Source organism: Labrus mixtus, chromosome 11 (assembly GCF_963584025.1).
Source record: "Labrus mixtus chromosome 11, fLabMix1.1, whole genome shotgun sequence".
Taxonomy (NCBI): domain Eukaryota; kingdom Metazoa; phylum Chordata; class Actinopteri; order Labriformes; family Labridae; genus Labrus; species Labrus mixtus.
In genome coordinates, this window is record NC_083622.1 from 14,486,956 (window position 1) to 14,500,752 (window position 13,797).

A 13,797-nucleotide genomic window follows, 5' to 3' on the forward strand; every position below is an offset into this window, starting at 1 on the left:
GGTTTCTGTTACTTAAAGTTGAACCAGAAAAGCAACACTAATCATCACCTGCTTAGTGTGTTGTAAATCCATACAGTGGCTAAGACAACCCACACAAAGATAAAAAAAACTCCACTCTATTCTTCTCTCATTCTTCTGTAAAAAAAAAAAAATGAAATAATAATAATATTGCTGTGGGGTGCAGGTAGAGGTGCACCACGTACAGAGGCTACAGTCCTCCTTGTACTGGTTGCATCGACTTCTGGTCCTTATGCTATTTGGTGCATGCCAATCCCCCAATCTATATCCAACCCAAATGCCCTGTCTCTCTCAAGCTGTCCCATCCAATAAAGGCAAAAAAAAAAACCAAATATAATCTAAAAAAAAAAGGGGAGGGGCAGACTCTTGAGACTTACTACCTTGTTGATAAAAAAATATGAATTCATGAAAACACAATAATTTTTATTTTCAAATGATAAACAACTATTTATGAAAAATCGTTTATATTTATTTATATTTATTTATATGCAAATAAATCCCCTTGTCTTACACACTGGACCTGTAAGGATGGCAATGGAACCAAAACCCAATAAGTTTAGCTTAGCTTAGCATAAAGATCCAATGTAAAAGAAACAGCCTGACAGACTGTCACTCATTCAAATCTCCACTCATAAATGCAATCCTTAACCTTAAAAAAAAAAAAAAGAAGTAATTCCTGCAGATAGTCTACAACATGTGTTTTTGGGAGTATCTGTATATATAACCTATCATCAATATTTCACAGCAAACAGTTGTTACGTGCAGCGGTTTCTAAGCTATAGCTGCAGTTCAATAGAGGATGTTATATCCAGTTTAATAGTATCGCAGTCAATCAATTTTGTATGAGCTTCAAGGTGATTTAGATGGTTATACGGGGTCAGGTCTATTTCCCCTTCTTTCAAAGACGTATAGCCTAAGCTATTTTAAGCAAAGTTTCTTTCAATTTGCAGTCTCTTCTAACTGACTGACATATTCTCTTTGTGACATCATATTGCAGTCCTTCATGTAACTAATTATTAATTAACAAAGATGACTCGTCACTTTGGCCATTCATAGTCCAACATAATAGCACAACACATAATCTGTATCAGAAAACAGGACACTTCTTTGAGAGATTATTCCTTGCTCTGCCATCCACAGATGTGCTTTCAAAAAAATGTGTTCCAAAGGAAGTGGAATTACCTTTGAATTGGTCTCCCTCTTATTTTGTCATTGCAGAGAGATAAGTGAAGCACGGTTCCTCTTCATGCAGGAGGTTAATGTGTGTCTCTGCTCACTTGTCAGATGTAATTGAAGGGAACAGCTTATGAAAATGAGGTGGCAGGGATGAGGTCTTTAATTAGATCAAGATCATGGACAGGAATGAATTAGAATCACCACTCTCATTACCCACAGCAAAAAAAAACTGGAGCAGCTCATCAGTTTGAAGGAAAACTTTAATATCTCACAAAGAGTGTAAATGTATAAATGGTGCTTAGAGGGAGCAGTGCTCTATTTTAATGTTCCTCACTTAACAAAACCAGAATCTATTAGGAAACCAGTGATATAAATGTCTTACTTGCTGTAGCTTATGCATTATTTTTTTGCTCATTAACTAACTGGACACACTAATTGTGAATAACGCCATGCAAGAAAAATGCTCAACTCAGCCTAGAAAAATGCTGAATAAAAAGCATTGAACTCAGGCGCCATCTGGTGGTGAGACTACAGTTTGAAAGAAAAATAATGGCACAGCAGCTGACAGAATTATAGAAAAAGAAATAACTAAATACCTTAAATGTATCATTTAAAATACAAACCTATATGTTATTTTTTACATGATGAAATCTTAAAAAATGTCAAATGAAACAGCATAGAAAACATGTCAACTCGCAGTATGATTGCAATTCAACACGATCCGTATTTTAAAAAGGATGAACAATTTATAATAAATGTCCCATCGTATTTCAATAACTTCTACTTGCATTGACCTTGAAATATTTAATTCACTTTTATGCAAGTGACGCCATGAGGTGAGGAAATAATATTGGTAAATTTACGCCCGGAGTGTAGTCTCCCAGTGCGTGATTTACCTCGATTCATCCGTCTGATTGGTGGATTATGTGGAGGCGGTGGACCACAGTCTGCCTGACAGCCAAAGAAGAGGGCAGAGCGTGACCACGCACAAAACGGAAGGAGACGAGCTGTACCACTGAGGAGAGAGACAGAGAGAGGGGGGGGGGTCTGTCAGCTTGTCGCACACGTGCTTCTACTGCAGTAGACACTTGGGGTCTGATGCTTCGTAAACAGAAGTTGGAGTTATTACATTGACAATAAATTACGGAGATTATTCACCTTTTGCGACAGCGTTTTCCTCTTATCCGCTAAAGCTGGTAAGTGTGTTTGAAAACACTTCCTGTATAAAACATGGCCAGGTAGCTAGATAACTTAACAGCTGTCAATTAACTGAGCTAGCCAAAGAGCCTCTAATTGAACATATAGGGTGACAACGTATCGAGCGCTGTTTTACTTTTAAATAAGCTACTTAAACAAACAAACAACAGTGTTAGACGAAATAAATGATTACTACCGACTACCTAAATAGATTAACCCCGGAAGTTTCCTTTATACGCGTAATATGTTGCTGACATTTCCCGCCACATTATGTGATTGGATACAATGTTTATAACCTGCTGTGATGGTCAGACTTGATCATATTTTAATAAAATTGTTTTAGGATGTAATATTTGTAGTAGTGTCGTATGTACCTTCAGCGTCACTGTCCCTTTTAATGTCCCAATAACTTGACTGCAGATATCATACAGATGTAAACAAATAGGTCACGTTATAGCCCCGCCCATAAGTGTCAATTCAAGGCATTGTAATTTTTTATTTCAGACAACACGTGTATAATGGGATTAAAGTTTAAGCATGTGATTATATTCTAGTAATAAAACACATAATAACGTAGTGAAAGAAACTGTACCTAACACAGATTTAGATTGCAAGTGTTATTGTTCTTCTTTGCAGATTTAGTTCACTCTTCACAAAATGTCTGTATTGCATCAGATTTGGACGTCACCTGTGGTTTAGCAGGTTGAGTCAGATATGGCCTTACACACCTTCAAGGTGTTGTTCAAAGTGTTTTTTTCAATGTTATTAAATGAACAACGTGTTGTCTGGTTTGTTGTGTTTAGTCTCCACATGCCATTATGAAGTACATTCTGGTTACTGGCGGTGTCATATCTGGTATTGGCAAAGGGATCATTGCAAGCAGCGTGGGAACAATCCTCAAGTCCTGCGGCCTTCACGTGACAGCCATCAAAATAGACCCATATATCAATATTGATGCTGGAACCTTCTCACCTTATGAACATGGTGAGTCTTTGAGTTCATTAATTAAGGTTTCTTATTATTTTCTTTGATGTATCCACTGCTTTTTTTTTTTTTTTAATTTGATGGTATGGTTGAGACTGGCAGTTAATATGTATCTGGCAAGATGTGGCTTAGTGCTCAAACCGTACCATAGGCTTTTGTTGTTAACTTAGCAGGGCACTGGTTTTCTACCAGCTTGGATCTGCTGTTACAACAACATGATAAATGAATGTCTCTTTTACAGGTGAAGTTTTTGTTCTTGATGATGGAGGGGAGGTGGATTTAGATTTGGGGAACTATGAGCGTTTCTTGGACATCCGCCTTATCAAAGACAACAACATCACCACTGGAAAGATCTACCAGTCAGTCATCACCAAGGAGAGGAGGGGAGACTACCTGGGCAAGACTGTGCAGGGTGAGTGTGTGGGGTCCTACTGCTGAATTTGGACGCTTGTCTTGATCCCCTTATTTAGGGAGGAGTTTTGTCCAATCAACATTTCTATTTTTCAGTTTAAATGCATAGAAGAGATAGGCACACCTAACTTTTTTTTCCAAATATCCCTAATCGGAATTGCAGCTTGGTTGGTGTAATGCATTTTTGTTTTTGAACCTTTTTACAGTGGTACCCCACATCACAGATGCCATTCAGGAGTGGGTGATGAAGCAGGCCAGGATCTCAGTAGATGATGATGGTGTGGAGCCACAAGTTTGTGTCATAGAGGTAAGAGGACAGGAAGTGCTGTCTCTGCATTGTAGTTTGCAAAAGGCAGTTTTTGTGAGGAAAACTGTTAGTGGACAATGTTGAAGAAGAGATACAGTAGTTCAGTTTAAGTCTAGCTGACAAAAGAGAAAATATTTAAGTAATTCTTCCCCAAGCAGCACGATGCAAAATTGCTGAACATGTGAAACTAAAGCTCTTGTTGTTAAAAGCTGCTGTACTAACAAACTTCCTCCACCTGCCTGGCCTCCAGCAGTTCTTTTCCTCTGGCAAACATCAAAACCTGCTCTGGTAGTACTACAGCTCAGTACAGCATGACATTTAGTACTTTTGAAGGCTGCGTCAGTGTTGTGTAAGAGTCTGCTGACAACCAACGAGTGTGTGTGTTGACGCGTGCGGTTCTGTGATTTAAGCTGATGTTTTGTATCGACAGCTGGGAGGAACAGTGGGGGACATTGAGAGTATGCCCTTCATTGAGGCCTTCAGACAGTTCCAGTTCAAGGTGAAGAGGGAGAACTTCTGCAACATCCACGTCAGCCTGGTGCCACAGGTATGCACACTGGTCAACACACGAGGTCAAGTATTTTACATAAAATATCTGCATTTAAAAATAAAAATAAATCATACGTTTTTTGTTTGTTTTGGGGCTTTTTATACCTTTGTTAAGAGAACGTGGATAGAGTCAGATATCGGGGAGAGAGAGAGAGAGTGAGGAATGACATGTGGGAGAGGTGCCACAGGTTGGACTCAAACCCTGGCCGCCCGCTTGGAGGACTATAGCCTCTGTACATGAGGCGGACATACTAACCACTACACTACCAGCGCCCCCCCCCCCCCCTTTTTTTTTTTTAAATATTTGTTTGTATTTTAACACACATTACATTAACTTTGATTCTGCTTGTTAAATTGAAGTTAAGGTGGTATCAGACAGGTATCTCTACTGCTTAATTAATGCACTCTTCTGCTTCTGTTTCAAGTGAATTTTCCTTCATGTCTTCAGCCCAGTGCCACAGGAGAGCAGAAAACCAAACCGACCCAGAACAGTGTCAGAGAGCTCAGGGGGCTGGGCTTGTCTCCAGATTTGGTGAGTGAAATGACCATATCTTTGTCATTCTCGCCTGTGCCCACATTCTAAAAAGGCCAAGGCCTCTACTGTCCATTCAGTTTGTAGAATTCTATAACCAATCATAATTCATGTCATGTTCAGTAAAGAAAAATGCTTCTCCCTTGTCTCGCCGTTGGTTATGATAAAATCAATGAAGTCATTTGTTTTGTCAGATTATGTGCCGTTGTTCAACGCCTCTGGAAACAGCTGTGAAAGAGAAGATCTCCATGTTCTGTCACGTGGAGCCCACACAGGTGAAGTACTGCGATTGTTATTATTTGTCCTACAACACACCACCTCGCTTTGAGCGACATGTGACGTGCATTCTCTTTACATTAGTTATGAACCAGTGCAGTTCATAATGTCAACACATACATCTTGCAGTTGTACTTTAACATTTGTTGATACAGGATGTTTACATTAGATAGATGCAGGACATGATCTAAGGAAGTGAGGATGATAACTACTTCCCTGTATGTTTACATTAGGTTTGAGGTATTATGGATCAAATCGTCGTATGAGGTTGATTGTTTGGCACTTGCTTGTCAGTAAGTCGGCCCTCCTCACTCCGCCCCGACATAGCTCTAACATGTTATCTTGTTGTTTCCAGGTTATCTGTGTCCATGATGTGTCTTCAGTGTACAGAGTTCCCCTGCTGCTCGAGGACCAGGGCCTTGTCAGTTACTTCTGTGAGCGTTTACACCTGCCTGTCGAGATGAGACCCAGAAGAATGCTCACAAAGTGGAAGGAGATGTCGGACAGGTGAGGCCGTTTTCTCTCAGCTGTTAAACTTTTCCCAAGTCAAGCCAAACTGTATTTATGTAGCACATTTCAAACACAAGGCAACACAATGAGCTTCACTTGAAGTGAAAAAGAAATGTCAACAAGTAAAAAAAAATATGACATACACGCGCATATGCACATACATGTTAATATCAAGAGTCAAGATACAACACCACACATTTAGAGCCTCGCCATGAACTCATGAAAAAGAGGTTTTTAATCTGCTTTAAGAGTGTTACAGTGTTGCAAAGTGTGTTGCTTGCAAATCAAAGGCAACAAACATCATTCACCTTAAAGCTGTAAAGCATACAGTTTGTAACAGAATGCATGAATGATCAAACCAAAGAGTGTTAAACTGGGGGGAAATAATCATCACTTTCTAAACCACTCTTTGTAGAGCTGTCATGTTGTGATTCAATGATTCGGCTTGTCAGTAACAGTCATTCATCTCCCTCTCCTCTCAGATCTGACCGTCTTCTGGAGAGTGTTTCCATCGCTCTTGTGGGGAAATACACAAAGTTATCTGACTCGTACACTTCAGTTATCAAGGCCCTAGAGCACTCAGCCCTCGCCATCAACCACAAACTAAAAGTCAAGGTATGGAAACATCTCACGTTTTTTTATGGCTCCTACTTTACTTTCTGGATTGACCTCGCTACTTTGTCCTTTATGTGTTGATTGTTTTTAGGTCCACTTTTTAAACCTGGCATAATGGCTAACATATGGCCTTTTTTATACAGTGTTGATCCTGTTGTGTGTGATGTTGACAGATTTCCCTCCAAATGATGCTGTTTGTTGTCACTGCAGTACATAGACTCTGCAGACCTGGAGACCACCACTCTGCAAGACGAGCCAGTGAAATATCACGAGGCCTGGCAGAAGCTCTGCAGTTCAAAGTGAGTTGATAAACCTGGGGCAGCACAGGTGCCAGGTGGCTTGGGTGATGTTGGAAAAATGACAACAAAGTTTACTTTTAACTCTCTGGTGAGTCGGAGTCGTCACGTCGGCCACTTGGTGGCAGCAGAGTGCCGTCATACACAGAGGTTTTGATCTGCTTCATAACATCATCAGAGATGGGGTTTTTTTGCTGTGAAAGTTCATAATGTTCGATAACATCTCCATATTTGTTTTATATCCACAATGTGCTCTTAAAGTATTTATTGCAGAAATGTTATATTATTAAGTTGAAGAGTCCTGAAGCCATTTCCAATTCTCATCAGATTACGAGCAATTATTCCTTATCACATAGTAACACAAAGTTTTTGCAGAGGATAAAGCATAACAAAGATAATTATCCATAAGAAAATTATATATTTGTGACCGGGGGGGCTGCATTTAAAAGCCTTTTTACCCCCAAAGTTAAAAGCAAGTGAATGTCTTATCTCAATCATCACGTCGAATACCAGACCCATTATCATCTCCGCTCTGCATCCTTAAAAAAGTCCACTTCTCTTACTGTCCTCAGCTTCTTGTTTTTTTATACTATTATCATTAATATGTCTCTGCGTAGGGGCTTTTATGATGTGTAATGTTTGCTTTGATCTAATCTATCATTCATTGCTTCTCTCCACAGTGGTGTGTTGGTACCAGGAGGGTTCGGCGTGAGAGGGACCGAAGGGAAAATTCTGGCTATCAGCTGGGCGAGAAAACAGAACAAGCCGTTCCTGGGTAAGGGAGATTCAAAAGTGGCTTCATGAATTCTCCTCCATGATATCTTATTGTAAGATGTGTCATATGTCATGCTCAAGCATACAATGAAGGCTCGCCGTAGAACGTGTTGTTTTCGCCTTTTAGTTTTCTTTTGTTAAAGATAATGCATTCATTTTTGGTATACAGCGCCATACCTGCATTACTGTGGATAAAGCAACTGAATTAATAGCCTCAGGGTGCATTCACACCTGAGCTGTTTGGTCCTTTTGAAACAAACTCTGGCGAACTTTGTCGGATAATTGGGCTGGTGTGGACCAAAGAACTGAACTCTGGTCCACTTGAAAACAGAGGGCTCGATTTGCTTCCAAGTGCACCAGAGTTCAGTTCGCTGTTAGGTGAGAACACGATCCGAACCAAACAAGTGAAGTGAACCAAAAAGCAGAGTCCACTGGACTTCATATGTGAAAGCGACGTTAGTCTCTAAGAATTAATATGCAGCTTGGATTTTTCTGTGTTCTGCTGTCTTACAGCATTGAATCACAGTGGGTGTAATTAATATTAATTTAAACAAATGTATGCACAAGTGTTCCACAACTGCACTTTGACACACTTAAAATCACCAAAGGTGCAGCCTAGAGTACTCAAGAGTAGTCCAAGTTCAATACTCATTACCTGTATGACAGCATTACGCTGCATGAGGCCTCTGTGCAACAACCCTGGAAGGTCTTTGAAGGGCAAATTGAATTTGGCAAAATACACAGAAACCTGTCAGGAAAAGGTGCTGCAGTGTAAGAGAGAGAGAATGTGAAGTGTGTTTTCCTGCAAAACTGAAAACAGATATAAAGCCGAAGCTGTGTGGAAAGAAAAACTAAGTAGCCATGTCAAAGTCCAGAACTAAAAACCAGAGTCAGCGAACGAGGCAGGACTCAAGGAAGTGATGTTCAAGAACGTTCTGCTTTTCAAGTCTGAGACATTATGCAAAGACAAAATGAGAATTATAAATTGTTTACAGAAGGTTGCATTTTTTTTACAGGCCCACTCTATCCATTAAATCCTGAAGGGTATGAGTACTTGTGCTACCATTCATGTGTTGTATATGTATGAAATCTAAAAGCATTTAAGATTTGTCATCACTCTGACATTATAGAATCTTTTTTTGCTCAGAAAAAAAAAACCCTGCTAAACTGCATCCACTTAAAACAGTCAGAGTGATGACGAGAGAGTCTAAAGAGAGGTAAAGACTTTTTATAGGCACTGTGTAATCATATGCAAACACAGTAGCCTTTGTTGTGTGCATGTTTTGCTCAGAAGGGATCCTGTTCTGTCTCTCTCTCTATTTATGAATCCTTACAATAGCTCTCATTATGCAAAAATCCTGCTGCTCTTGTTTTGTGCAGGGGTGTGTTTGGGCATGCAGCTGGCAGTGTGCGAGTTTGCCCGCAATGTTCTTGGATGGGAAGGTGAGCTGGGGACACTGTTGTGACACATTTGATTCATACGGTTTCTAATTTGATGGTGAGAGAACCGCAGACCTGATTTGAGCTTTGATCAGTTTTCGGGCTTATCTTCCACAGATGCCAACTCCACAGAATTTAATCCGGACTCCAAACACCCAGTGGTGGGTTATCTCTTTCTGCCGTGCTCATCTCTCACATTATATCTGCAGAGTCTCCCAACAGAATGGTTTAACATCCTGTGTGATCTTGACAGGTGATTGACATGCCCGAGCACAACCAAGGGCAGATGGGTGGGACTATGAGGCTAGGGAAGAGGCGGACTATTTTCAAATCCAACACCAGTGTACTGAGTATGTATCCATCCTCAAATTGACGGTTTCCTTTTTTGTTATACATCATGTTCTTAATGACTTTGCAAATGTGATTTTTCTAGGAAAACTGTACGGAGATGTGGAGTATGTTGACGAGAGACACAGACACAGATTTGAGGTAGAGACCAAAACAAGTCGTCGAAGCTTTTTCTCTTTAAAGACGAAAATGATTCAACTACCTGTGCACATTGCAGTCACTTAAGTTTGCCTTAATTCTTTGTGGGTTTTTTTTTCTTTCTGTTTTTTGTTCATTTTTTTCACATCTTCTGCTGGAATAAAGTCAAATAACCTGAACTCTTAATTTTTCAATCACCTTTTCCGTGTCATTGCACCTTTGCTCTTTTCAGGTGAACCCCGAGCTGAAGCACCACTTTGAAAAAAAGGGTTTTCATTTTGTCGGGCAGGACGTGGAAGGAGAGAGAATGGAGGTCATTGAAATGGAGGGTGAGTGTCGCTAATGACTACAACATGCTGGAAATAAACTCTCTACTTTAACTGTTACTTAGACGTGATTGCTACCTGTGGTCCATGTAGCCTGATGTGGTAGAGGTCAATGTGTTTGTGTCTTTGTTGTTTCAGATCATTGTTACTTTGTTGGGGTCCAGTACCATCCCGAGTTCACCTCGAGGCCCATCAAACCCTCTCCTCCGTACTTTGGTCTCCTTCTGGCTGCTGCTGGAAAACTCCAGAGCTACCTGACCAAGGGCTGCCGCCTCTCTCCTCGGTAAGCTCAGTCACATTAGTGTGATATTATAGTGATTTGTGGTGGATGTCTGAATGCAAACGGTAAATTACTGTATGATGCTTTAAGCAGTTTGTAGGTTCAGTATAACTAAAGTTAAAGAAGCAGTAAGCAGCATGAACATGCTAATGGGAAAAAAACACTTCCTCTCCCTCTGCTACCTTGTAATAGAAAGCAAAAGGAGTCAGAAGGTAAATCAGGGATCAAGCTATCTAGAGCTTTCTAAATCACTATGGCTTGCTTAGTGTTGAACCTCATTCATAAAGATTGAGAACACTGGTCCGGTTTTTATAAATCAAAATTTGTGGATAAATTGTTTGCCGATAATAATTAGAAAATCTAATATCAACTTGTTGCGATACAGATGTTGAGGTTGCTAGGCTACAGCGACAGCACAAAGAAACAAAAGGCTTGTGATGCAAACGGGTAAACCAGACGTCTCATTTCAGTTCAGCCTGAGCATCTATGGAGGCTGAGAAGGCTGCGTCCTTCGAAGGATGCCACCCTTGAAATGAGACTCGGCTAGAGAGAGAGAGAGAGAGAGAGAGAGAGAGAGAGAGAGGCCGACACAAGTCAGAGAGAAGTTTGTACAAGTTATGCTGTGATCGGCAAGTTGCATGCAAGCTAACCCTCTTTGTTTGTTTGATTTAACCTGGACACGTTTTTTTTTTTTTTTTAATTTTTTAAACTAAATACAAAGGAGCTGAGCTCACAGACATAGAACAGACAATAATCAAAACGTGTTATTTCAACCAAAAATCTACAAAATGATGCTGCCTACCTAAGCTTTAAATTCTTCAGTGGGTGATAAATGAAAACATTAATCCAGGTTATATTTTAAAGCCTGATATTTGTATTTATTCTCTGAATTGAATTTCAAAGTTCTTAAAGTGGGATTGGGTTCAAAGCAGATTTTCAAACACTTGGAATATGTTTTTTGCATATTAGATCAGTGAACTCTCTTTAATACTTAGTGGTTTGATGAAGCATGTAGATGAGTAAAATTAAGTTGTTGTGTGTTTTTCTATGCATCGCCAATGTAGTCAAACTTAGCTGACGTGTCAGCATCAATGAAAATTTACAAGCATATTTTTTATTCAGTGTCATAATCTTCCCTCGTATATTATTATGCAATGTAATTCCATCAAAACCCCCGTGGGTATTACAGCTGCAGTTTACTGGGACACTTTGTCATCAATGCACCTTCAATCACAATAAAGCTCCCCCTGTCAGGCATTACGGCTGTAATAGACCTTTTATGAATTCATCTTTCATTGCAGGGACACTTACAGCGACCGCAGCGGCAGCAGCTCTCCTGAAGCAGACTTCCCCGAGCTCAAGTTCCCCTCTTTGTCCTCAGACTAAAGCGCATGTGGCTGGTTGTTGTGTTTGTGTCATTCATGCAGAGAAATGCAAAAAAGAAAAAAAGCCTGATCAGCCCTAAACTGACGCTGCAAACTCAGCATTTTTATCACCCTGTTTTTAAACTCTGTTTGGTACAAGATGATGATCATTTAGTTAAGTATGCAATGAGATGTAAAGGTAAAGGGAAGTTTTGCTGTCATTATCTGGAGCTTCACAGTTGATTCTTTAAAAAAAAAAAAAAAAAAAGCTTATTATTTTGAATTGTGTGAAAAGATGTGGAAGAATATGTCCTTTAAATATTTAAAGCAACAGTTACAACAGTTTGGGTTGGAGTTAGGGTCTGTACAATCAGAGCACCTGATAGGACACGTCCCATCCTTGTATTGGTAAAGTGTTACCTGTGTGTCCAACATTTAGCCACATTAATGATACATTTACCTCTTTAGTTCGTGTCTGTCTTAAAGTTTTGTTTCAATGTTTTTCTTTTTTCCAGGATTAACTTGTTAAGATGTAACATTCAATCAGGGTCAGTACACAGTCATCACTACAGCTGTGCTTGTGTTTTTGTGGGTATATATGCATTTTTTCTGGTTGAAATAAAGTGTTTTATTTAAATATCGGCCATAGACTTATTGCATTTTTGCATGGAAGTTGTAATATTTAAACATGCACACTTTGTCTTCTTTTTTTTTATAGCTCACCAGTTCAGGGTTGAATGACTTTCATGTTCAGGACCTCTTGCGTCCTGGCATCAACAATCACTGTTTTTTTCACCTTGAATGACTTTTGGATCAAGCTGATGCAGAGTCAGCTGATGAGTAATTCAATTTTCACTTGAGACAACAGTATTCACTCAGAGAGAAGAGTGGTGAAAGAGTAACAATGTTTTAAAGTGAAACAAAAACCTGTATGTGATCTTAAAACCATAAGCAGCAGCCGGCTGTGAATGATGAGCATCAAGCTTCTGAGTTACATTATCACTTGTGATCTTGTCAAATAGAGTGGTGTTCATTCCACACTGTTATGGCTATAAATGTTACAGATGCCTTCATGCTTTGTGGCCCACCTGTATGAAAAAACGTCATATTTTACAGATGTACAGATGCATGTGTAATGTGTTCCTTCTGAATAAATCTATTTTTATTGTGCTTGATAAGCTGTCCTTAAAATGTTCAAGTCTTAACCACAATCATTCCAAAGTATTAAAAAAAAGACACGCCATCACCCTTTCATGTCCCACACAGAATGAAAAGCTTTGTGTTCACTGATGCTATGATTCCATTTCGTTAAGGGGCACAGAAAACAACCCTTCCCCCACAGGTGTCTGTGCAAACAAACAAAGTCTGCAGCCCCTAAACACTGCCAATCAATCTTTTTTTTTTGTATAGTGCCAGTTCATAGAGCCACACACTTGCTCAAATGCCATCAAAAAGTTTGAATTCATCACAATTGGAGCAAGTGTGCGGTCTATCTTCTTCCACAGTCGGCTGATTTTGCACTGACCCTGCACCTATATGTGATGTGCGTATAACTACCTCCTTTTTCCTGTAGTGCCAATTCATAACAAATACCATCTCAAGACACTTCACAAAAAGAGTGGGTAAAGAAAACCTAACTCTTTGTTATATTATCTACAAAGACCCAGCATTAATCCATCAAGCCCCTGAACACTACCTTTAATTTCAACCGTAGAATTCGAGACGGTAGCGGCTGTGGTTCACTGGAATTATGCAAACAAACTTTTAACAGTCTGAACACAATTTGTTTAACTGGTGTTTAAACTTGCACCACAGATTTAGCCTTTTATGAGAGGCAACTTTGTTCATCACTAGAATTGCCGCTCAGGCTTCATTTACATAAGCGAACCGGTCACACACGGGCAAATACTTAACTGTAAACATAACGTCAACCCCCTCTGACAAACCTATCTTTGAAAATGACTTGCATATCCTGAGCCTCTCCAAGCGTTTCCCATGGCTGCTGTATTGTTATCAACTTCCTCTTTTTTGAGGCTGTGATGTTCACTGTAGGGAGAGGGCCATAAAGTGATAAGAATTGCCCAAGCAAACAGCTGCCCTTACTTTCTTGGACTGTCAATGATGACATGTCGTGTTAAGTTGGGGACAACAGGAAACTGAGCATTTGGTCCTTAATATAACCACTACTTCCTTATATCCTCCCCTCCAACAGCTGGCCCTCCCTTTCCTCCACAGCCCTCCCTGCGTCCTTATGCT

The 13,797-nt window shown here is 39.9% G+C and overlaps 1 protein-coding gene across 1 annotated transcript; it reads left to right on the plus strand.

Moving 5' to 3' along the window:
* The first annotated feature begins 2,216 nt into the window (after positions 1 to 2,216).
* LOC132983752 (CTP synthase 1-like) lies at positions 2,217 to 12,719 on the plus strand. Its single transcript, XM_061050199.1, has 18 exons — positions 2,217 to 2,390; positions 3,195 to 3,375; positions 3,617 to 3,787; positions 3,993 to 4,093; positions 4,524 to 4,640; positions 5,091 to 5,174; positions 5,369 to 5,449; positions 5,806 to 5,957; positions 6,443 to 6,575; positions 6,786 to 6,874; positions 7,552 to 7,646; positions 9,026 to 9,088; positions 9,203 to 9,246; positions 9,339 to 9,435; positions 9,519 to 9,574; positions 9,804 to 9,900; positions 10,036 to 10,180; positions 11,479 to 12,719. The coding sequence occupies exons 2-18, from the start codon at positions 3,210 to 3,212 to the stop codon at positions 11,561 to 11,563; spliced, it is 1,776 nt and encodes a 591-aa protein (XP_060906182.1). The 5' UTR covers positions 2,217 to 2,390; positions 3,195 to 3,209; the 3' UTR covers positions 11,564 to 12,719.
* The last annotated feature ends 1,078 nt before the right edge of the window (positions 12,720 to 13,797 follow it).

Coding starts and splice junctions, on each gene's coding strand:
- LOC132983752 (XM_061050199.1), top strand. CDS start 3,210: ATGAAGTACATTCTGGTTACTGGCGGTGTCATATCTGGTATTGGCAAA. Junction 9,089..9,202: donor CAATGTTCTTGGATGGGAAG/GTGAGCTGGGGA, acceptor TATCTTCCACAG/ATGCCAACTCCACAGAATTT. Junction 9,247..9,338: donor CGGACTCCAAACACCCAGTG/GTGGGTTATCTC, acceptor TGATCTTGACAG/GTGATTGACATGCCCGAGCA.